The sequence below is a fragment of the Heteronotia binoei genome, chromosome 11 (assembly GCF_032191835.1).
Source record: "Heteronotia binoei isolate CCM8104 ecotype False Entrance Well chromosome 11, APGP_CSIRO_Hbin_v1, whole genome shotgun sequence".
Lineage (NCBI taxonomy): Eukaryota > Metazoa > Chordata > Lepidosauria > Squamata > Gekkonidae > Heteronotia > Heteronotia binoei.
The window spans coordinates 78610236-78635177 of record NC_083233.1 but is presented as its reverse complement, the minus strand read 5'-3'; the positions used below and the strand labels follow the sequence as shown (position 1 = coordinate 78635177).

At 46.6% G+C, this 24942-nt stretch overlaps 2 protein-coding genes across 2 annotated transcripts in view; one reads left to right on the top strand and one right to left on the bottom strand.

Annotated features, from left to right (window-relative positions):
* The window catches only part of HPD (4-hydroxyphenylpyruvate dioxygenase), a 30199-nt gene extending 29075 nt beyond the window's left edge, over positions 1–1124 (top strand). The window contains 1 exon segment of the mRNA XM_060250156.1: positions 255–1124. Within this exon segment, the coding sequence (XP_060106139.1) occupies positions 255–365 (111 nt within the window). The 3' untranslated portion in view covers positions 366–1124.
* Positions 1125–1950: 826 nt separating this feature from the next.
* Positions 1951–24942, bottom strand: part of SETD1B (SET domain containing 1B, histone lysine methyltransferase) — a 49407-nt gene continuing 26415 nt past the window's right edge. Inside the window, exons 7-18 of the mRNA XM_060250155.1 lie at positions 22917–23684; positions 21970–22137; positions 21059–21146; positions 20617–20834; positions 18917–19025; positions 17292–17774; positions 12853–14421; positions 10170–10336; positions 7923–8054; positions 7459–7578; positions 6725–6862; positions 1951–5567 (exon numbers count right to left, since the gene is read on the bottom strand). Coding sequence (XP_060106138.1) covers positions 5394–5567; positions 6725–6862; positions 7459–7578; positions 7923–8054; positions 10170–10336; positions 12853–14421; positions 17292–17774; positions 18917–19025; positions 20617–20834; positions 21059–21146; positions 21970–22137; positions 22917–23684 — 4134 coding nt within the window. The 3' untranslated portion in view covers positions 1951–5393. The remainder of the gene's footprint in view (positions 5568–6724; positions 6863–7458; positions 7579–7922; positions 8055–10169; positions 10337–12852; positions 14422–17291; positions 17775–18916; positions 19026–20616; positions 20835–21058; positions 21147–21969; positions 22138–22916; positions 23685–24942) is intronic.

The window sequence follows — 24942 nt, the reverse complement described above, 5'->3', positions numbered from 1 at the left end:
TTGTATCCCATTCCATAGTCTGAAGAAATAGGCATGCATACAAAAGCTTACAATTTGAATAAAACTTTGTTGGTCTTAAAGTTGCTACTAGACTCCTGCTTTGTTCCACCATTTTGGATATTACATTTGAATGGAAATCCTAAGTTCAAATACAGGAAGCAGCTGCGGCCCCAAGTGATAATGACTGAAGGATGAGAAAAGACGCATGCCTGCCCTTCTGCTAATTGTTCTTTATGTTTCTCTCTTGACCTTAGGGATTTGGTGCTGGGAACTTCAAGTCTTTGTTTGAAGCTATTGAAGCAGACCAAGATGCTCGAGGAAACCTCACTGTCTTGACACCCAACGGAGAATCAGAGTTCATGTAACACTCAGCAGTGAAGGGCTAATGAGTAAAGCCACCCTGAGCCACCTTGGTGGGAAGGGCGGGATATAAATCGTAAATAAACTAAAACTAAACTAAATTAACATTTTTAAAATGTTGTAGGAAAGGGGGTAGGAGAATTTATCCCAACAGCACTTAAGAGCCTTCAGAAGAGATTCCTCCCTCTGCGCCATTTTCCAAAATAAATAAATAATAATAATCAGTACAGAGTTAGTTTGTGGCATGTATAGTTAGCTCTGGACCCAAATCACCCCCCTTCTCCCTCTTCCCAGGACTGCAGAAACATGGATAGAGGAAGAGGAACTTTGCCTCCCAAATTGCTTGAATTTTATTACGCTCTGGTTATTTTTAAAAATAGCTGGGGGGGAAAGCATACCTCCCCTCCTCCTTCCCACTCATCTGGAAGCAAACCTGTATGAGAGCCAGGAGCTGACAACCTGTAGCGGGCACTTACCTACAATGCGTCCGGAAGATCAGGAGCCCTGCAGGTCCTCACCCGGAGAGACTGGCCCTGTCCTCAGACTGGTGATCGCTATGCAGTCCATAAAGGGAAGCGATTGAGAGTAAACATGACTGTCTTACAGAGTTATGGAGCTCAGAATGATTTCTTCCTTTCTTTGTTTAAATAACAAGGATTCAAAGCACAGACGCTGCAGCTTGTTGCATGTGTTGATTTGTCAGGGGGCTGAAAACAATAAACTTATCAGTTCCCTTCCTGAGGGTTCTGGAAGCTACAAGAGAAGATTTTTTTTCTCTCATTTATTATATTATTATATCCAAGGCTTTTTTTGTACGAAAAAACCAGCAGGGACTCATTTGCATATTAGGTCACACCCCTTACATCACCATTGTTTAAAGCCCAGCAAGAACTCATTTGCATACTAGGCCGTACCCCTTGATGCCAAGCCAGCCGCAATTGCATTCCTATTCAAAAAAATTCCTGATTATATCCTGATACCCACAAGAAACAAAATAGCTGTCTCTTGAGAGACACTTTTCACCTTTTCACTTTGCTTTACTGATATCCCACCTTCCTGCCCAGCAGAGACCAAAAGTGGTTTTCAGTCTCCTCCACTTTATGCTCACAATCCTGTAAACAGGGTTGCCAACATCCAGGTACCACCTGGAAATTTCCTGCCAATACAGATCTCCAGATGACTGAGATGCGTTCCCCTGGAGAAAATGGCTGCTTTTGAGGATTTATGGCATTCTACCCTGCTGAAGTCTCTGCCCCCCCCGGGCCCCATCCCCTAAACCTCTAGGTATTTCCCAAAGCAGAGCTGGCAACCCTACTTGTAAGGTAAGTTAAGGCTGAGAATGTGTGACTGGCCAAAGATCATCCAGCAAGTTTCCATGGCAGAGTAGGGATTCAAACTCAAATCTCCCAACACATCACTACACAGCATTTACTTCACAGGCATCTTTCTCCTTAATACATATTCAGATCCCACATCCATGTTAATAATTTAAAACAGGACCTACTGTGTATTCTTGTGTGCATCTCTTGAGAGAGGCTCTTATAGTAAGAAACTATTATTAATGAGAAACTAATGAACTAAAAGCACAGGTTTTCTGTAAGAAAAGTCAGTATATTTATGGTTTGCTTTATAAAAGTTACTATAATACAATGGTACATAGTATTCAATTCACAAAAAAATATGAACAAATATGTACAGCATGACACACCCACAACGAAAAGAAACACGTTCTTCAAAACAAGGTACATACCAATGACAGAGCCTAGATGCACGGGACAGTCTTAAATTTATACGGTTGTTTAAACAAAAGGGAACAAAAACTTTTAAAAATTCTAATTCTCAAAAGTAGAGATTTAATTTTTTTTTCCAAAGGAACATAAAAAGCAGATGTTTATTGCAAACCATTTTCCTTCCCCCTTTTAAAGGAGGCAACACTGTGCCCTAAAACCTCTCTCTCTAGAGAATCCATGAAATGGGAACTAACAGAACTGGTGCGGGGGGAGGGGAAGTTTTCCTTCTCAAGACCTACCTACCTCCTGAATTGAGAACGTCTTTCGTTCTCCTCCCCACTTTAACCCCCAGACAATTGTCTTGATCCAGCGACTCTGGTGTGAAGGCAAAGGCTCTTGTAAGACACACAGAACTTCTCAGGAGCAGGACCTGCTTGGTGGACAGTCGAGTTCCTGCTCCCTTGGAGCTCTGCACGTGCACTGGAGCACCAGATCATTTTGCTTCTACAAATACTATGTTGGTAATCCAGGAGGAAAGTTATAAAATAGATTAAATTGCGGGGGGGGGGGGCGGGGGGGGGGAAATCAAATTGCAGATCTGCTTAAATACATTTTTAGGTTGTCATTAATAGACTATACACATTCTTGTCTGAAATAAATAGATTTGCACGTTAAGGTATCAGAAAGGCAATTAAAAAAAAAGCCTCAAACTTGGCATTTTTTTTAAAATCTTCAGCTTCTTATCTTTCTAGTTTGCTCTACGTATTTGACAAAAAAGTTCTTGTGTACAGAATTTACATTATACATAGCTTGACACAAGCTGTAAATATGGCCAGCTTCCTCCTTTCAGAGCTGCCCCTACCCTCCCATCTGCCTCTCTAGTCTGGATGTTTAATGCTGGCACTTGAAAAACAAAACAAAACTCCAAATTACAATAGTCACTTTAAACAAATATTTACATGCTTTTGAAGTACAAAGGAAACAGCCAAAAAAAACCAACCCCCAAATAGAACAAAAATCAACATGTTTCTACAAGAAACAGTGTTCGAAGAGAAGAGTCTGAACAGCTGCCTATGTACAGATGATGTGTCCAACTTCAAATTTTAAACTTTTTTTTTCTCTTTTTTAAAAAAAGGTTTTCATACAGAAATGCATTGAAATGATCCCTGAAAATAGGTCACAAATTATAGAACTGAAACAACTTTTCATCAGAGTTTTTAAAAGTATTTCGTGGTGTAGAAATCAGCTGCTTTTGACAATATAAATATCTGCCAGGCGAAGCTGGCTCCCTCCCATACTCCCACGATTTATACCTCAATCTGGAAATGGGCAGGGTGGGGAAGAAATTATTGTGAAACCAAGCAAAAAAGGAACACAGGCAGGATGGGGGTTTCAAGCCCAGAGCAGATGATAAAGTAACACCTGTGGATGCCAAGTTAAGCCAGGTTTAAAGTCAGCCTGTGACACACAAAGCTTGAGTATAGATGGGTAAGAATTTGGCACTCCGTTGGGAACGGGGTTAGGTTCCTCAGGAGAGGCCGAAAAGAATCCAGCTGATATACTGCAACCTAGAGACAGACGTTCTTCATTTCATGAAGGCAAAGTGCTCCCTTCTCTGGGGTGGGCCGGCAGAACAGACCGTCTTCACCCAAGAGTTTTTTTCCCTTAAACCCAGAGCCTTCCAAGGAAGGAAAGCCTACCCAGGTCTGAGAGAGTCCAAATGTACTTTTGTTTTACAAATGTGCTCTTCTGCGAAAGCAAACACTTTCACAGACCTATTTCCCCAAGTTTCTGCAGATTTTCAACTATGCAGTTACTCTCCCCCCGTTACAGTATTTGAGAGTTTGTCTTTATGTTCTAACAGAATGTGTGTGTGTTAAAACTACCATTCCAGGAAGTTCTGGCCAAGATTCATGAGCCGAATCATGGTGACAGCTAGTATCACCATATTTCCCAAGGAATCTGCACAGAACTTCTCTTGCACCAGCACTTGTGCAGGAGAAGCTCCTGATGGATCACACTGTAGCATAAAGAGGACAGAAACGTATCAGTTGCTTACTCATTGACGAGGGTATTGGTTCTGAAACCATCTAAATGCACGTGGCCTCGTCCAAGACTGGAAGTCTCAAAAGCCACACCTCTGGCATGCCAGGAGGATAAGTCTGTTGGAAGACAAGAAGCTAATTTAATCCAACCAAGACCTTGCAAAATCTCACCTGTATCCTCCACACTTACAGAAGATTCTGACTCTCCAAGTGGAAGAGGTTATGGGAAACGATCCAGCTAAAAGCAGATGGTGGTTTGTTTTCAGAAGACCTGGTCCTCTTGGCCTTTGGGAATTAAGAGGAAGCCTGTCCCGCTTTATACACTGCAAGTAGCAGGACGAAGCTGTCGCATCTGAGAAGCAGCTTCCAGGAGAACCTGCAATCCCAGATTCTCCTGCCTCTGTGGGGAGTGGAAGCCACCAAGATCACATGGGCCACAAACCACCAACTGGTGCTCCATGGGATGCTTGAGGCAGCATTTAGAGAGGCTCTCCTGACATCACTTTCTCTCTGTTAATTTTAAGTACAGCCAGTTTTGAATAGCACAAAACTGAATTAACACCAGAAGGGGGAGGGGGGGATAATATCTCAAAATGACTATATCTGGGCTCCGTTGAAAGGGAAGCCCTGCGCATGGCATGCCAAATCCTGACAGAAATCTCCAGCCTACGCTAAAACACAGCCTTGCCCGCCCTCCCTCCGTCCCTCCCCAGCTTCTGTGTGCAAAAAGATCCACCTTCCATCCAGCTTGTGGCCTCTTTTTTTTTCAGTCTCTGCTTCACATTTTTAAAAACATTTTCCTCCTCCCCACCCAACAAACAAGACTAATGAGGAAAAAGGTAGCAGCATTGTACAGAAAGAGGAACATTTCCAAACGATAAAAAGGTACCTTATTCTACTTGTGAGAGCCGCACTGTTCTGGACTGAGCAGAGAGGATTGGGGGGGAATTGGGGGGGGGGAGAGAGAGATAGTGTTTTGACTTCTGGTGCCAGGTGCCCTGGCCTCTTCATCACAGAGGGGTGAGGGGAAGGGGGGGGGCGGGGTCGGAGCTGAAGACAAAAAGCACCAGCAAAGTTTGAAGAGTCCTTGTGTGCATGTCTGCGCTTCCCCTGCTGCCACAGGACTGCCAAGAATGGGCTTTCTTCTCTTTCTCGTTTTTCTTTGTCTTCTTCCTCCTTTTTTTTTTTGGCAAAAAGTGCAACCACCCTCAGTTACCACAGTTTGGGCAGAACCAATGCGTGGCAAGAAACCTCGGGTTTAATTCAGGGTCCCTCTGCAGTTCTCTGAGCCACAAAGGCAGGGGATTTTGACATCCTCGATGGGGAATTTGTAGTCATAGGTGATTTCCTCGTTCACATTGATGTACTGCTTCGAGTAGATGACTATCTTCTTTTGGGACTCCACCGTGATGACTTTAGCATAACAATTTGGCTAAAGAGACAGAATTCAAATGACATTTTTAAAAGTTTTAAATCCTCTCCCCCCCCCCTCAGTTTTATCTAAATTTGGAGTCCACCAAATTAAAAATGGGAACAGGCAGGAAAATAAAACAATTTGAAAGTACACACATAAGAGAAGCCATGTTGGATCAGGCCAATGGCCCATCCAGTCCAACACTCTGTGTCACACAGTGGCCAATATATATATATATATAAATGTACACACACATACACTGTGGCTAATAGCCACTGATGGACCTCTGCTCCATATTTTTATCTAAACCCCTCTTGAAGGTGGCTATGCTTGTAGCCGCCACCACCTCCTGTGGCAGTGGATTCCACATGTTAATCACCCTTTGGGTGAAGGACTTCCTTTTATCCGTTCTAACCCGACTGCTCAGCAATTTCATCAAATGCCCACAAGTTCTTGTATTGTGAGAAAGGGAGAAAAGTACTTCTTTCTCTACTTTCTCCATCCCATGCATAATCTTGTTAACCTCTACCATGTCACCCACAGTCGACATTTCTCCAAGCTAAAGAGCCCCAAGTGTTTTAACCTTTCTTCATAGGGAAAGGGTTCCAAACCTTTAACACATCTGAAAATATATTCTTCATGCTTCTCAAAATATATCTGAGAAGTGTGTTGCTATATATTAAGCATGGGTCCAAAATCTTAAAAAATGTTTAGACTGCTGTTGGAAATATAGGGAGGTGTGGGGCAACTAGCAGCAAGGCTATCAAAGGACATCGTCTAGGCCTCAAATTCAGCGGGAGCTCACAGAAACGCAGCTCCTGAACCTTTCTGTGAATTCCACCTCCCCACCTTGTCCGCTGAGTAGTAGGTGCAACTGCGTAACAATCCCTGGATGAGCTCCACCACCTATTTTTCTACAAAACGACCCCTTAGACTTCTTATCCTACGGAGGGGACCAAAAAACCCCAACCCCAATAGCACAGACTGTCTACTGCAGCAGGAACCTCCGGTCCTGAGACGCTCAGCAGAAAGGCAGGGATTACCACTATATAAATGGTATACACACACATTCCAGATAGCAGTCGTGCCAGAAAGGCAGTATGTCATGGGGATTTGGTTGTTAGGGGTTTAATAGGACTTACTTATACCAGATGGTCAGGTCAAGGAATACTTACATTGCAACTGTGATTGATAAATCGGGCAAAGTTTCCACACTTGGTTGCATCTATAATAGTGTCATGGTCAACTCGGAACATATAACTACTCCCGATGCCTTCATCCTCGTAGCGTTTCTCTCGCATGTCGGCGATTACCTGCAGAGCAAACCAAAACCATGGTTTGGGGCCACTTTTTAAGGGTAAATACATTTGAGCCAGTCAGGTAAATACTTCTTCGCCATTCAAAAAAATCCTCCCTTGCCATAGAAAAGAACAGCACAATTTCCAGGTATAAAACATAGAGGGGCAAGCGTATGCCTGCCCGCTGGCTACAAGGCTACAGGCAGGTGCAGGAGAGGAGGAGGAGATCTTAGAGAGCAAGTGGCCCTCCTCCCCTTCTAGAACTGTGCAGTATAGGTGTTTTGCCCCTTCCCCACAACAAAGTTCCATTAAAGTCACACTTTTGCTTTCTGGATATTTTTGTTTGCTCAAAGTGGCAATGTTTGCCTCATGGCATCCCTGAAAGATTGGTGGACAACATCTTGGTGAAAAAAGATGTGGCGCTGGGTCTTCTGCACCTCTAAGCTGAACTATTAAGGCCAGAGAAGCAGGTCTGGGACTCTGCTCCTGCTAGTGAGACTCCCCTGTGTTCAGGAGGGGTTTGGGGTTTCCAACAATGGCCAGCCAGACAGCCTTCCCATTCCCACCCCACCCCCCCCCCGGGAAAAGTTTTGCAGCATTTCCAGGTTTACCTGCCGGATGTTCTGGCCCACGTACTCGATCACCATCTCGTCAGCAGCGATGGGCTCCATTGCAAACAGTCCCCAGTCGTGAATGTGGCTCTTACAGAATTTTAGCTTTTTCTTCCGGAACTATTCAGGGATTTAAAAAAACAAAACAAAACAAAACACCCTAGTGAGTCATCTGCTAGAAAGTGAACATGACACAAGGGTGCCCAGAACACGGGGCTTGTAAAACTGTCCACTGCAACATTTTAGCACAGTTAATCAAAAGAAACCTGAGCCAAAAACTACTTTAGGAGTTCTCACCGGGGATTAAGATACGTTCCCTCTCCTCGCTTCAAACTCCTTCTCAGAAGGATTTACTGCCTGTCCCACCTGCTGCAGCATCACTGAATTCTTGCTAGCCCTTTGCCAAAACATTTGTCACTCTGAAACCAGACATGTCCCTTCCAGAGGGCTGAGACACAACTTACCTTCAGTTGGTTGAATTTGAGCAAATCGCTATCGCAACTTCCGGTGAAGGACGACAGAAGCCTGCGTTGCTCTGACCTCCTCTCTGAGCCAGCCCGGGTGGAAGCGTGTGGCTGGGCGGGGATGCTCATTCCCTGAGGGGAAACGTCACATGCTCAGGAACTAGCAAGTCTCCGTATCAAAGCTTATCTGTCAGTGGCCAAACAGGTGCTTTGCATGTACAAAGAGGCATGGCTCAATTCAAGGCATCTCCAGTTCACCTCGAAAGGCTGCAGACCCCAGAGAGCTCCTACCAGATGACAGCCAACTGGTCCACCTAAGCCAGCCTCATTAGGAAGGGAATAACCGCAGTAGTTCGCTAGGACAAGCCAAAGATCAGAACAACAGGGAACTCAGAATGATGGGAAAACAGCAACTTGCCGTTCCTTCGCTCCTCCTGGGGTACTGAAAAGTGCCCTCAAGTGGCAGACTCATGGGGCTTTCAAGGCAAAAGATGGTCAGAGATGGCTTGCCACTGCCTGCCCCTACACAGACCCTGACTTCCCTGGCAGTCTTCCATCCAAATATTAACCACGGCTGACTCTGCTTCACTTCTGAGATCAGGCAGGCCTCAGCTATCCCGGCCAGGGCTCTCCCCTCCTTATGCAGCATAAAAAGGCAATCCCACTCAGGGTCACAGACACACTGGAGGGTGGTTGGGTGGCATCTCCCTTTGTCCCAGGCTACACCCAACCCTTCCTTGACATCAGAGATGGGCAAAACACTGACAGGGAGATGTGGCTCCAAAGTGCGTAAGGCAGTTCCAAGGCCAAGAAGCCCTGCACTACTTGAATTCTGGGACATTCGAAGACAGATGAATTACATTTCATAGGCATTCTGCGAAGAATAAGTCAAGGTGGTGCCTTTGTACCAGGAAGAATAAAGCAAAAAGTAGGGTTGCCAATCCCCAGTGGGAGGCAGGGAGTGCCCCGGTTTGGAGGCCCTCCCCTCGCTTCAGGGTTATCAAAAAGAGGGGGAGGGGGGAAATGTCTGCTGCGCACTCCATTATACCCTATGGAAAACAGTCTACATAGGCTATAATGAAGAATCATTCTATGGGTATCTGGGGCTCCAGAGGGCCTGTTTTTTGAGGTAGAGGCACCAAATTTTCAGCATAACATCTGATGCCTCTCCTCAAAAAAATGCATCAAGTTTCAAAAAAAAAAATGGACCAGGGGGTCAAATTCTATGAGCCCTAAAAGAAGGTGCCCCATCTTCCATTATTTCTAATGGAAGGAAGGCATTTAAAAGCAGCATCACCCCTTAAAATGTGATAGCCAGAACTCCTTTTGGAGTTCAGTTGTGCTTGTCACACCCCTGCTCCTGATTCCTCTCCCACACAAAGTCCTAAGGTATTCCCTGGCAAACCCTAGCAAAATGTCATGTCCCTCTCCCCTCAATTGTAAGGAAAGGTCAAAAGCTGGGAAGGGAAAGCTGAGCATTCTGAGGTCAGGAATTTCCCCCTAATAAAACCAACTGATTTTAGCACCAAAGGCTACACTGGGCCTTTGATTAGGGCTCCACTTCCACAATAGCCACAGGCCGTGTTCTGCTTCATGCATTACTAAGGGGGGGAAAGGAACACAGAAGTCCTACAGTTGGTTAATTCCAAAAGTCAAACAAAGACTATTTTGCCTGCACCTTGGGAATCATGAAAAAGAGAAGGAAACTGATTAATTGGAACCAGATAGAGAATAAACATTAGTTTCTCAATATTATGGAGTCAGTAAGAGAGGAACCATATTTTGCCAGTGCTTTTGGAACATGCATAAAACAGTTATGGGTACAGTTAAAAAGGTATCCAGGGAAAGCGAATTTTCCATGCAGTCTCTTTATTACAATTGAACAAAGCAGGAGTCAAGTTTCACCTTTAAGACCAACCAATTTTTATTTAGAACGTCAGCTTTCGTGTGCTCTTAAGCACACTTCATCAGACGAGGAATTCAGCACAGTGAGCAAAGCATTCACACATCCTGATTCCTGACATTTCATGTCCCTTTCCACCCAACTGCTGGTGCATAGCTCCCACCCCCCATGGTCAGGACTATACCCATCTCACCTCCAAGTGGCTATCACAGATTTAACATCCAGAAACTCCAGATGAAGCGTCACAGTTTGTTTCTTCCACCCAATCTGCATGCTCCCAAGCAAACCAAGTTCCCAACCTGCCTTAAGTGAAGGCAAACTGGCAGAGAGGAGGAGCTCCTTACCTGTGTGTCAGCTGGAGGTTCCTCGGCAAACGCGCGGCTGTTGTTGAGGTATTTCAGCTTGTCCTTCTTGTCGATTTTATAATAGCCTTCACTTCGGGCACAGCCTGTCACGTGTTCTCGCATCCCATCGTCCCGTTTCTTCTTCTTTGGGGTCAAAAAGCTGGTTGGTGGCTCCGTGTTAAGGGAGAAACCTAGCAGTTTGTGGGCCACCAGATCCCTACGGCTTACTCAGCAAAGCATATTTAGCTTTTTGCCCTGAGAATCACTACAAAATAAACACAAAATACAAAAAGCAGCATGCAGGGTTAAAAAAAAACCCACACAGAGAATCTACTAGCACAGTTTAGGAAAGAAATGCACTGTGGCTTGGGAGACAGCTCTGGCTCTATCTCTGCGGCTCTTCTGAGCAGTCATTCCCCAATGTGGCCCCCGTGTTCCAGGAAAGTGGGCAAGGCTATTGATTTCCTAAAGCCTGCTGCTGACAGAAGAAGAAGAAGATATTGGATTTATATCCCGCCCTCCACTCCAAAGAGTCTCAGGGCGGCTCACAATCTCCTTTCCCTTCCTCCCCCACAACAGAGACCCTGTGAGGTGGGTGGGGCTGGAGAGGGCTCTCACAGCAGCTGCCCTTTCAAGGACAACCCCTGCCAGAGCTACGGCTGACCCAAGGCCATGCCAGCAGGTGCAAGTGGAGGAGTGGGGAATCAAACCCGGTTCTCCCAGATAAGAGACGGCACATTTAACCACTGCACCAAACTGGACTCCAGATGCTTCCCACCTTGAAACATCTGTCCCCAGAGAGGCTGGAAGGACAGGTGAGCTGCAGGCAGGCCCTGTGCTGGGACAGAAGTAAAGGGCCTGGGAAATCATGTGGCTGAAGAACAAGAGTAGGTTTTTATACCCCGCTTTCCTCTGCTTTTTAAGGAGACTCAAAACAGTTCCCCTGGTGCAAATGGATGCTTTGGAGGATGGGCTCTGTGGCATTGTACCCCATTGAGGTCTCTGGCCTCCCCAGGCTCCACCTCCAGATCTCCAGGAGTTTCTCGACCTGGCAATTCTACCCCCCCCATCCCCTGCTGATGGTCAGGGATTGGCAACCCGAGTCTGCAGCAAGGCCACCCAGCTGGCTGCATGTGGAGAAGCAAGGAATCAAATCTGGTTTTTAGATTGTAGTCTGCTGCTTTTCACTACTATGACATGCTGGCTTTCTCTGCAGTCACGGTTATAATTATGTACCTAATCACTGCATTTTATGTTATGGAGGTGGCTGTCTGGTAGGGTGGCGCACAGCATACAGTAATTGGGCAGTTCTTTTGGTTTCTGACAGCTACAAATGTAGCTCTCTGCGAGCCACGGACTAAGCACCATCTTTGAGCCTGAAAGATTCTACAAACCCTAAGCACCACTGATTTAGCTGGAATGCAAGCTTCTGAGATTCAGAGAAGTCTTCATCAAGCAAATGAAGAGTGTTACGAAGGCTGAAAGCTCACATACTCCCTTATTAACCCCTGTTGGTTCAATAAAAGGTTACATTTGGCCCAGTCCCTGTGGCATTTCATTTGGGATAGAATGGGAATTACACAGTAAACTGCTCGAGACAGAAAATGTTACGTGGAAGTTGTCAAGTATAGATTTGGCAGCCATCAAGGAAATTACCTACAATTTTCTAAAGTTAGCCACACTGTCAAAATATGCCACTGCAGTTTCTAGACTCTCATCCTAAGCTACATTAATGAGTATTGCATACTCCTGTCATTAGAACAAGAATTGTATTTCAAGAGTATCACAGCAGCCAATGAGAGGTTCTGGGGCTTGCAGACAGGGTCATTTCCTTCTTCTGAGCCCTGGACAGGAGAGTACCTGTGGATGTAGGAAACTGGAAGTGCTTGTGTAGAAATCAAACCCTGTACTGCCAAGCACTCAGGTATTTTTAGAAACTGTATGGTGAGTGAGCACAAAGCTCAAAGACAACATGCAAAAAAGGCCAAAACGATATTTCAGCGCTGCGCAAACTGCACTAGCTACCTCTCGAGTACTGGATCCAGTTCAAGGTGTAGGTCCTTACCTTTAAGGCCCTTTATGGCCAGGGGCCTGCATATCTTCAGGACTGCCTCTCCCCATATGAACCCCCCCGGGCTCTGAGGTCTGCTGCTCAACATCTTCTCATAGTCCCTGGTCCTAAGGACACCTGGCTGACTTCAGCAAAGGCCAGAGCCTTTTCGGTCCGGGCCCCTACCTGGTGGAATGAGCTCCCGCTGGGGATCCGGGCCCTGTGGGACTTATCAAGGTTTTGCAGGGCCTGTAAGACAGAGCTCTTCCATCAGGCTTTTAATTAATCCAGTGAGCATCCTTTGAAAGTCATCACTTCCCCAGCATTTCACCATTATGGTGTTATGCTGTTAACCATCAGCCACCTGCTGTTTACCACCTATGTCTGTAAGATTGTTTAGTGTGCTGCTCCTGTTTGATACTGTCTGTTTTTATGATATTATTTTAACTATGTTGTTTTATTGTTGTAAGTTGCCCTGAGCCCGCTTGCGGGATATAAATCTAAAATTAAATTTAATAAAAAATTAAATTCCATGATAGCAGAATACTTAGCTATGCTCGATCAATCTAGCTCTTTCAAAAGTCTATATTCCCAAAGTTAAGTCCAGTCGGGTGACTCAGCAGAAAAGGATATGAGGATGGTATACCCAGAGGGTGTCGTTGAGCCAGTCCATCCCGTTGTCTTGCTGCAACAAGTGATCGTACGTCACGCACAAGAAATGGATGTCCTCGTCATCGATACCCCCGTTCCAAATGTCATACAAAATCGTCATCTCCTCGAACTCAGAGCGGGGCCTAAAGTGATATCGATGTGGGGAATATTCGGGAGAAGGAACGGTTGGGACGTCTTCGGGCCTCTTTTTCTGGCGTCGCCACTGCCTTTTGGATTTCAAGAGAGCATCTTCCTCTTTGAAGTCCTCATTCCATTGGTTCTCCAGCTCCTTAAAGGGAAGCTTCTCAGCTAAGACCTCTGGTGCTACCTTGTCATGGAAGCCGTCATTCCTGAAATCCAGGGGAACGGCTTCCGTGTCTTTTATAAGAGGGTAGAAGGAATCTGGGTGGCCACTTAACAACTCTTTGCTTACGGCACTTTCAGGCAAGGCGACTGGGACTGGGAGAAGAGGCGGCTCGATGGATTTGCTGGAATAGGCATCCAACATAGGGCCCAGAGGGGATGATCTTTTTGGTCGACCGGGTTTCCTTCTGCCGGGCACGATGGATGAGGATGGGGGAAGTGGTGGAGGGAGGGGTGGAGACGTAGCAGGAACTTCCGGGAAGGGCAAAAGAGCTCTTCCATCTGCGCTGCACTCTTCTAAAGACGTCTTTGACTCCATGAATAAGCAAGGCTGAACAGAAAGCGGTAACTGCTTGTTGGGAGATATGTCAATATGCGTGTGGAAAGCAGGGACAGGAGGGCTGGCAAAGGGAATGGGGGAGGGAACGCTGTTCATGCCCACCAATAAGGAAGCACCGAGAGGTTCCTTAAAGATTTTCTCATCGGGTTCATCCTCGGAGAGTTTCTTGACGGACAAGAGGCAAGGGTGGATAGCACCAGGCTCCGGGAAAGTAGGCGTGAAAGTGAAATCTCTCCCTGGAGTCCGAGGGATGCCGCTGGCGATCCCAGGGGATTGCGATGGGTAGGAAAAGGGGCTTCCGGGGACTTGAGGGGAACTTAAAGTCAAGCTGCTTCCTGTCAGAGGAGCATCACTGTCGGGGGTGGCTGGGACCGTGTCTGTGCTCTGGGACTTGGAGAGACTGTGGGAACACTTGGCTAAAATGTCCCGCCCGGGAGTCCGAGGGAGCTCTTCCTCCACTGATGGTTTGGTCACGGTTATCTGTTCGGGGAACTTGTCTGGAAGCAGCAACGGTTCCTCTTTCATGGCCCCAACGGACGGGAGGGGAAGCGAGCAGGGGGGTACCGGGTGGACAGGAAGTACAGAAGACTCTGTATGGGCCAGGACATCCCGTCCAGGAGTTCGAGGGTGCTGCTGCTCTTCCTCCGCTGTAGGCTGCAGACTGCTTTTTGCTTGGGCTTCTAAGCTGCTGTCCTCGGACTTGGTGAAGAATGAGTTTTTGCTGGACAAGACCTCTCCAAAGAGCCCCACTGGTGTTGGTGGACGGAAGGTTTCCTCCTCTTGAGATTCTGGCTTCGGGCTATCTGGCACCTCATGTTCCAGCTCAGTGCCTGGTTCAGACTCCTCCACTGCAAAAGATAAAGCAGTAAGCGAGGTTACTTGGTCGCTATAGTTTTCCATTGGGATATACCACACAGCGCTTACAAAAACAGTTCATGGTGCCAAGTTGGAAAATCTAAAAGGGCGTTTAGACTCCCATCTACCCACCTGTCCAAAAAGCATGCTGCTTATCCACCCACAACTGCCCTGTTGATCAACCCAGGCAAACACAATTTTATTTCTCCATCTGCGCAGACATCTGTAAAGAAGGATGCTTTACATCTTCAGTGGCCAGTGACCAGTATTTTTGAATGCTTTTACCATAGAACAAAACATGATTATAAAAAGAGAGGGGAATGTGTGTGTACTCTTTTGCAGTTTGCAACATATAATTTTTTTGACAAATAAATGGATGCTGAATATACTGAAAATAAGCCGCTATGGCAGGGAAAGAGAAGATGCAGGATTTACGCATCGCAGAGACATTCAAAATCTTTGTAGTTTTGCCCAAAGCTCGTTCTAAGTCTTCAAGAGACAGAACTCACACTTTTTCAGACTCTTATCTAAAATTGCTCTTGGATGCTGGCAACCACCATGGGGTGGTGAAGCCAGTGTGTGTCTTGATTTCAACTGTTGTTCTAGTTTCAAACCCTGAATCTAAACAAAAAAACCTGCATGGTGCAGGGGGCTGGATTAGATGACTCTGGAGGTCCTGTTCAGCTCTATGATTCTATATGCAAAAAGTCCCATGGATCTTGCCAGGTTTCCTTTCAAGTGTGTGGGAATCATCACTTTGTACAGCCACTGCTTTTCTATTTCTGGGGCTATATCACAGCTATCATTGTCTTTAAAAAAAGAAGATGACGACGGCACCTGAACAACTATTAGGAACAGATCCAGATGGGTAACTGTGTTAAACTGTCAGTAGTAGCAGAAAAGAGCAGGAGTCCAGGAGCACCTGAAAGACTAACCAAACTTGTGGCAGGTGAGGAGCCACAAATTTTGTTAGTCTTTGTCCCGGCCCGGCCATGACAGGACTCCAACGGGAGCCCCTCCCACACACCCTGGGGCCCTGAGATACCTCCCGGCCACCCGGTGCGGCCCGTCCTGCCAGGCTCGTGAGCAGTGGTCGAGTCGCACCCAGACGCAGTGCCAGCATCACAGCCCTCTCGGCTGTCCCACGGAGCACATGCCCCAGGAAGCCCACCCACAGCGTCCTCGCTTATAAGCGAGGGCGGGGTTATCCGGGGGTGGGGCCGGGGAGGAAGGGAAGGGGCCGGGGACAACATAAAAGGCCAGAGACTGAGAGGTCAGGGAGGAAGCAGGCTGCTACAACCAGAGGGCTGCCGAATGAGAGAGAGGGAGGAGCCCAAGCACAGCCGGGGAGGACAAGAGCACCGAGGGGTGAAGTAACCCAGCTCTGCCCTCCCACATTCTGAGACCTCTGGGAAGCCTAAATGGGCCCAAGCCCAAGCCAGGCCACCAGGAGAGCAGCGGCCATGGCGGGGCATGATGGGGGCCATCAGGGGCGTGACAGTCTTGAAAGTGCTATGGGACTTATGCTCTTTTCAACCATTAGGAACATATGCTTGACATCCCAAGAAGATAACAGGAACACAAATTACTTCTGTGGCTTTTAGCTAGACATGAGGCATGAAATGCAGCATTTTTTTTTTCCAAATCTAAGAGAATGTTTTAAATCTGCCGATTCAGCAATTTTAAGAGAGGCCCAGAAACCAAAGTGCACCTAAACTGCACAGAATCAGGAAGCTCTTGGAACCAGAATGGACACTACAAGTCTTCTAAAGTTATAATATGTAACATTAATCATGCATCTTCACAAATATTTTATCAGAAAATCACACAGGTTGGCTGTCCCGTGGAATTGGCTCTGTAGTTCACAGGCCCATCCAGAAACCAGTAGCATGTATTTGTAACAGACTGCAATCATGCATGGTTAACACTTTAAGGACAGTCCTGCGCTGGATCAGCCCAACAGGCAGCAGCAGCATCCTGATTCCCATTCCCACAGTGGCCAGCCATGCACTCCCAGAAGGCTCACAAGGAAGCACACAGAAGCCAAAGCCTCCCCCCGTATGGTTGACCCGCCCTCCCAGCAGCTGGTAGTCAGAGATACACCGCCTGTGAACATGGAAATTCCATCAGCCTTCATTGTTAAAAGCCACTGATTATTTGCAGTAATCAGATCTACCGTAAGAGTGGTTTCTTTCTCAAAATAAGTGCTCCTTCCTTGTTAAAAGTGAGCACAGAGTACATACCGGAGCAGATGCACTTTCAGCACCCCACACTCAATGCTGGGAGGGAACTAGTAGGACAGGGACAGAGACTTAGGGGCCAGGCATGTCAAATGTGCAGCCCAGGTGCCGAATCAGGCCCCCAAAGGGTTCCTATCAAGCCTGTGAGAAAGTCTGCTTCCTTCTCCCTCTGTCTTGCTTCCTTCTGTGTCACAGCTTGCTTTGCTAGGCTTGCTCAATCGCCTAGGAGCTACAGAGCTAATCCTCTATTTTCTCCATTGGCTGAGGCTCCTCCCTAGAGAGGAACTGCTTGCTTTGCAAGGCTCTCTCAAATGCACATCGGAGCTACTGAGCCAAGCCTCTTTTCCTTCTACTGGCTGAGGCTTCGCCCCCTCCTCATCCCCTGGAGAGGGAGGGAAAGAGTCAGTGCTTCCTTTGCCCAGTTCCCTCGATCACATGGGAGATACAAAATCTTTGCGTTTGTCTATATCCTTTATAAAGTTTACATCTCCGCTACCTGGCATTACATTTTATGACACACATGGCCTGGCCTGGCCTGACAAGGTCTCGTTTCTGTCAGATCTGGCCCTCATAACAAATGAGTTTGACACCCCTGACCAAGACTGTTGAATCGAAACCTATACCTGGTAGGCATGCAGGGGACTGTTGCAGCTTCTCCTCTTCAGTTTGCTCCATCACCATCAGCACTTCTGCAGCAGCAAGAGATTCTTCAGGCACCTCGCTGCTTTCCTCCTCCACGGGGTGGGCTTCTTCCTTCAGTTCCTCTCCTGCCGGCACAGCAGAAGGCTCCACCTGCACTAGAGGGACTCCCTCCTGCATGTACACATCCGGTTCCACTGGAAACAATTCCAGGATGGTCTCCTTCTCATCCTCTTCCTCCTCCTCAGGTTCTTGCACAAGAGGTTCTACTGTTATTTCCGTGAGTACAGCTTCTCTTTCTTGCTCCATAGATCCCCCTTCATCATCTTCCTCCTCCTCCTCATCTTCTTCCTCCTCCTCTTCTTCATCTTCATCAGAATCAGAACTCGTTCCAAATTCTGTGGATTCATCACTTTCATCCGACGACTCAACCTCTGCTCTCGAGGAGGCAGGACTTCCGAGATCTTCTATAAGCGAGATAAAATGTTAACATTTTAAGTTGCTATTTAAATTGGTGAGTTGTTATCTAAAATACCCAGTGAGTTTGGGCCAGTGTCCATCATGGATCGGTAAGGAGGACTACTTGAATTTGGCTTTCCCCTGCTCTAGTGCAACACCCCAACCACTACACAAGACTGGCTCATTTATCGCATGCTAGCAACCATTACAACATCTTGAAGAAATTAATTACACATTGTGTTAAATGGTTCTTTTTATCTTGAACCTACTTCAGATAGCTTTCATTGCAGGACCCCTGCTCTTTATGAGGGCTGCTCTTACATTTCTTGTCATAACCAAGGACACAAGAATCTCTTCCTTCGTTTCGCCCACACCATTCAAAGTTTGGTCTGCCCTTTAGTCATCTTTTCTCCCCCTGTGTTAAAAAGATGCAACATTAAGCCTTTCCTTGTAAGGAAGACATGTGGCTCCTCTTTTGCATTTTGGTTCACTTCTCAGGATTTCCCCCCCCAATTTTACAACAGCTTTTTTGGAGAGGGGGTAAAAATAACAACATAAAGTATTTTTAATTTAGGCACACAAAGGGCTCCATCATGATATGATACTGGCCAATTTATTTTAACCCCTTCCCTGATAAGTGTGATAGTGTGAAAAGCAAATTTAATCATATCACGGCATTCCTCACGAGAACTTTACTGCACTTCAAAATCTAAACTGAACAGGACGCTGTGGTGTACTTCATCTAGGACCCGTTGCATTGCTTTATTATTATTATTGTTATTATTTTAGATTTATAACCCACCCTTCCCTGTGATCTGCTATGCACAACACAAAGGCACCTCATCTTTAATCAACTACACAGCATTAACCAGCCCTGGAGCTGATTCACACATGCATGTTCTTCGCTTGTTGACTATTGGTTTGCATATGAGAATGGGCCATCAGACTCCTGAGTTGAAGCTTTCCTATCACCCATCTCCTTTCAGTGGACTGAGTTTCACTAATGAGTTATGATAATTAGCTGCAGACTGAGCCAGTGAGGCTTATCAGCCCAAGGAGTTGTGCATATCCCACCAAGACCACCCCAAAAATATATTTTTTCTCCAAGAGCATAACGCAGATTCATTTAGCTACCAGAAAGACTTCAGACCTTCCTCAGAATCCTGCTCCTCTTCCTTTTCACTTGTTTCTATTTCAGCATCATCGTCGTCCTCCTCCTCCTCCTCTTCTTCCTCTTCATTAGCATCTTCCTCCTCTTCCTTGGGAAACAAGACATTTTACAAATTCAGCAAGCACCCAGGTTTTCAGAGGGGAAAACATGAGGCTCAAGGCCTTATAAAGAGCTCCTACGGCATTTGGCACATCAATCTATTACAGGACATTTTTATCCTGCTGGTCCTCCAAAAAGCTTAGGGTGTGTCCCTGGTCCTCCCCATGTTATCCTCACAAGAACCCTTAAGCTGAGAAAAGTATGTTGACTGGCCCAGAGTCACCCAGTGAGCTTCACAGCAGAGTGGAGACTTGAACCTGGGTCCCCCAAATTCCCAGTCAGACACTCTAACCACTACGGCCACAGAAGGAGAGGTGGAAAGAAAGCAACTTTAACTTTAAATGCCTTCTCCAAGCCAGCTGATGGAGTGATGGGGGCTTCAAGAGCCAAACAATTTGTGCGAAAGAGCCACATGTGGCTCCCCTGCTCTAGGCTAATCCTGCATTAAGCAGGGAGTTGGTCTAGATGGCCTCCATGGCCCCTTCAAACTCTGTGATTATATGATAGTAGCAAAGGGGAAAACACACACATACAAACAAAATTAATCTTTGTGGGTTAAGGGGCAGCACCCTATTCTACTGTGTCACAAATAGCTTTTCTGCATCTTTGTTCTCCAACTCTGCAGGCAGGCAACCAACCTTCCCTGATTCACAAAGAGGCCTGTGGAAGAATAAGCCTGATACACTTAGATAAAAGCTGGAAACTGCATTGGCGAAGCATTACTTGCAATTGTACCAGCAACATGCAACAGCAAGTGCATATCTACAGAGCTGCATAAAATTTAACAATGCTCTTTCTGTCCTCTCCTCACCAGCAACAGAGGGGCCAAAGTACAAATGTCTCTTTAAGAAGAACTACGTAATCTATGATGATTAGACAGTGCAAAATCAACCAGAGCAGGGTCTGCTCTACCATAATCCCATGCTATTTCTGTTCTCCACTGATTCCTCTCTAGAATCACAGAGTTGGAAAGGACCTCTAGGGTCATCTAGTCCAACCCTTTACACAATGCAGGAAATTCACAAATACCACCACCCCCCTCCACATCCCCAGCGACACCTGCTCCACGCCCAGAAGATAAAACCCTCCAGGATCCCTGGCCAAACTGGCCTGGAGAAAAACTGCTGACTGACCCGAAAGTGTCAACCAGCATTTCCCTGGGTGTGTAAGAAAGGGCTATGAGAACTAAGCACTGATGCAAGACATCCTGCCCCCCCTTCACATGATCTGCCTAAGTTCACAGGATCTGGACTGCTGACAGACGGCCATCTAGTCTCTAGTCAAAAACCTCTGAAGCAGGCGAGCCCACCATCTCCCGAGGAAGCCTGTTCCGCTGAGGAACCGCTCTCACTGCCAGGAATTCTCATAGGATACCTGCTTATTCTCTCAGATGCCCGCTTATGAAATCACTGAACAAGATCCTCTTTATGGGTGGAGGGAAGTCTGTAAAATATTCCTGCAGATAAAGTTGTAAGGCAGGCAGTCTTCAGCGACCCTACAGGCGCATCCAAAGAGCCCTGGTTTGGAAAGCCGTGCAAAGGCACTCAGAGGGAAAAAACCCAGTCAAATGTATGACCTACCTTGTCTGACACTGATTTCATCACTCCTTCCTCTTCCTCCTGCTCCGCCTCCTTTTCTGAAGAGGACTCTTCCTCCTCCTCTTTGCCTGAATCCTCCTCCTCTCCCTCACTGTCTAGTTCCAGTGGCCGGGCAGGTCTTCGTCTGAGGCCAACACCTTCTGCATCCTTCTTGGAAGTGTTGGAGGCTGCATCTGGCAGGTCTCGATCTCGTTCAGATTCTGAAGTGTAAAAGTAAATTGGGGGGGGGGGGAGTGTCAGCCACAAGATTCCAAAGGTGAGAAAAGCAGTCCCCCACACCCCAGCCCCATCCTAGACATAAGTAGTGGGCTGCTTATGAAAGTTCTGCTAGGAAATATACTGCTAGGAAAGTTCAACTGTTCAGCAGAAAAGGGTGTTGGACAACCCAGATAGTGTTTTGAGCAAAAACAGTGGTTTTGCCAACCTTCATCTTCATCATCTACTGAAGGAGAGGGCCGGATTCTTTTCTGGTCTCCAGCTGAGGCAGCTTCAGGTGGCTCCTTTCGCTTTACCTGCCAAAAAGGAACAGAACAAAGGCTATATCAGGGGTGGCCAAACTGAAGCTCAGGAGCCACATGTGGCTCTTTCAGACATATTGTGTGGCTCTCGAAGCCACCCCCCCATCAGCTGGCTTGGAGAAGGCATTTCTCTCTTTAAAACACTTCTCCAAGCCAAGCCAACTGGAAGCTTGGAGAGTGCATTTGAAGTTAAAGTTGCTTTCTTTCCATCTCTCCCCCTCCCCCATATATTTTCCTTCCTTCCTTCCTACCTACCTAAATCTGATGTTTATTCTATGTGGCTCTTAATTAAGCGAGTTTGGCCATCTCTGGGCTATAAAGAGATGTAATTCGTTCATGCAGGCATCCTTTTCAACAAACCCATTCAACTAGGGAGGTGAGAATGCACTCTAAATCCAGTATAATAAATACATGAAGCTGAACAGAAGTCTGAATTATAACAGCCAAAACTAAACAGAAAGTTCCTAATAAGACCTCCATTCATTCAATTTTTGAAGGACTTCTTAACGCATGATGGAATCTTCACTTAAAGCTAGGTTAAACTTTATCAAGCACAGAAAAGTTAACATAATTCCCCCAGAGATTGCCAACCACTTTACATGTTTGCCTTCTTGCCCCCAGTGAAAGCACCTGAATTGCTCTTCTCCTGAGGATGGTAGGGTACTGCTTACATTCTGAGGGACCCACCCATCAGACATTTCACATCTGTTACGCATCAAAGTATCTGACTGGCAATCACTGCTACTTGCAGACAAAACTAACTTCTAAAAAATTATCAAGTATTGCCAGGACTTTTTCTGAAGAGTGAAGCTCTGACCTTGAAAGATGGTAGCCGGATGGCCCCTCGGATGCCCAGGCCGATCCCTTCATAGCCCAGGCCTTCTCCTTTATTCCAGTTCTCCAGAAGACAGGATGTGATGCGATCCTTTGGTTTCGGCTTTTCCTCATCTTTGTTCTCTCCAGACTTTACTGGAGTGAGGGATGCCTGCGTAAGCAGGAAGAAGGTTAACAGAATGTAAAACACAGGAGCACACAGCTAACTCTGGGAGCTAGGGGCCAGCATCATTACTCAAGTTAAGATTTTACTTTTTAGAACACGTTCTGAGCTACGTTGCCAGTGTGATCTCTGGCAAAATCCCAGGCAGGATTGTACCAACTCCTTCCTCTGATAAAGATTGTCTGATGATTAACTCCAAAATCTTAGCTCTGCCTAGCAGAAGATAACCGTCCTTTTCTGGGGTCTGCTTTGAGGCTGCAAAAGGCATCTAACAGGCTATAGAATAATCCCTTCTCAGGCTTTTGGCAAAGCTAGGACCCTCAGGAAAGCTTGTAAATGGATACAGGATGGTTCTAGGAAAGCCATTGTGACCACCTTTTGATACAGGACAGTGAAGACAGAAATACACACCAAGCCACACCCAAGTCTGTAGCTGTATGAAAGTGGCCCTTTCATACAGATCTCTACAGAGCTATGTTACTGGTTCACTAACCAGCAGTGATTTTTGAGCGTACCAGGCAAAAGGGCTTTCCAGTTCTGCTCTCTAAAATTCCTTTAAAAATTATAAGACCCAGAACTCGAGCCAGTGACCTTCTATATGCATGAACTGAGAAATGGCTCCTCCCATACAGAACTGTGAGCCCCAGAGGCCACGTATTTCTCCTCGTTTGACTTTATGTACCTCCAAGCACAGAAGTCTTGCCTGTAATTTTTCCCATTGCAAAGCCACTCCTCTTTATTAACCATGACTGTTGCTCAAGTCCTACCTTTGCCAGACGTTCCTTCTTATCCCACCAGTCATCGAAAGCCCTGAAGGCCACCACCTCCACCATCTTCCGGTTCAAGTCCCTTTTCATGATTGCTTTTAGTTCCTTCACGATCACCAAGAGGACACCGTCCACAGTGGCCTTGTGCGGATCCTCCTTCTTGGGCTCATAGCCCGGCGGGGGGACAGAAGGGTCAAACTTGGGCAAAGGTGGCCAGGGCTGCCCCCGGCCGATCGCTGCTCCCATGGAGAAGTGTCGGTAGGGAGGGAGGTTCACAAACTGCATCCGGTTCCCCATGAAAGGGTGGTACTGGTACGTGTTATGCCCCTGCATCATGCGGCTCAGCATCTGGGTTTGCATTTGAAAAGACATCGACATGCCCCCCCACTGGTTGCTCAAGACGCTGATCATGTCCATTTGCATGACGGGGAACATGAACGGAGGGAGGGGAGGCAAGATATGAGGCGGCGGGACCCCAGGAGGCGCAGGAAGGGGTGGAGGCGGAACAGTGACCGTGGTGTGCGTTGGTGGAGGAGGCGGAGGGGGGAGAGGCGGAGGCATCGGAAAGCCGGCCTGGTGAGGAGGTGGGGGTGGTGGAGGCAGAGGAGGATACCCAGGTGGAGGCATGGGGATGGAAGGAGCCATCACGGCAGAGTTGTTGACTGAGGTATTCACCACAATGTTTTTGGCACATTCTGCACTCGTGATGGGAGATGGGTTCATTTCGTCGTCAGAGATCTCCATATCCTCCCCTGAAGACTGATGACACTGTGAGGGGGAAAACCCACATTCTCTTTAGACAAGGCCATGTCCCTACTACTTTAAAAAACAACAAACGGTTTCAAGAACATAAACAGTATCCTAAATCTGGAGACTCAGATTTTTAAAAATCTGAATTTTTCTTTACGACATTCAGTTCAAGAAGAGACTGACAACTTTCTCTTCTCTTGGGTGCACGAGCGACAAAGTTCAAGTCCAGGGGCACCTTTAAGACCGGGATTGGCCAAACTGTGGCTCGGGAGCAACATGTGGCTCATTTACACACATTGTATGGCTCTTGAAGCCCCCACCACTCCATCGGCCAGCTAGGAGAAGTAATTTCTCTGTTTAAATTACTTCTCCGAGCCAAGTCAGCCAGTGACTTGGAGAATACATTTAAAAGTTAAAGTTGCTTTCTTTCCACCTTCCCCTCGCCCAATCTTCCTTCCTTCCTGTCTTGTGGCTCTCATTCATGTCTTGCAGCTCTCAAACATCTAACCTTTATTCTTGTGGCTCTTACGCTAAGCAAGTTTGGCCACCCCTGTTTAAGACCAACAAAGTTTTATGCAGGGTATAAGCTTTTGTGTGCATGTACACTTCTTCAGATGCATCGAAATGCCAGCTACTAGTCCATATATAGGTAGAGGGTGAGCAGCAAATTAGCATAATAAACAGTGTATAACAGATGCAAGGACCAAACTGGAATAACAAGCTTAGTTTATATGGCCACCATTTGTTGGGGTTTAATTCCAGGGGAGGGGAGGAGGAGACATAGTGAAGGAAATAAATTTATCACAATGGGCAGATGCACCCTTCTTAACTGTGGAATGAGGAAAGCACATGAAAGCTTATACCCAGAATAAAACTTTGTCTTATAGGATGTTTATCAAGGCTGCTAAGAAGAATTTCTATGTGGCTTCCATTGTGTCTGGGAGCTCTCACCCAGCCCAATTATTTAGGACAATTTGGTCACTAACTACCTTGCCCCAAGACAGGCAAAATTATAATGAATTGGCTATGAGGCATTTTTGAGCTATTTCACAGACCTCCTGACCACAGATGATACAGTAAGGGAACTGGAAGCCCCTTGTCTGTCTTCAGGTCCGGTTTTGAACCAATTCAGTCGGCTCTCCCAGGAGGAAGCTGACAAGATCCCAGCACACTTGCCTCCTGGACCCCTGCCGTCTTGGCTGGTCATCTTGTGTTGTTTTATTGCTTTAACTTGGTTTCTATTATATGTCACTGTTGTTTATTAGATCCTAATTGC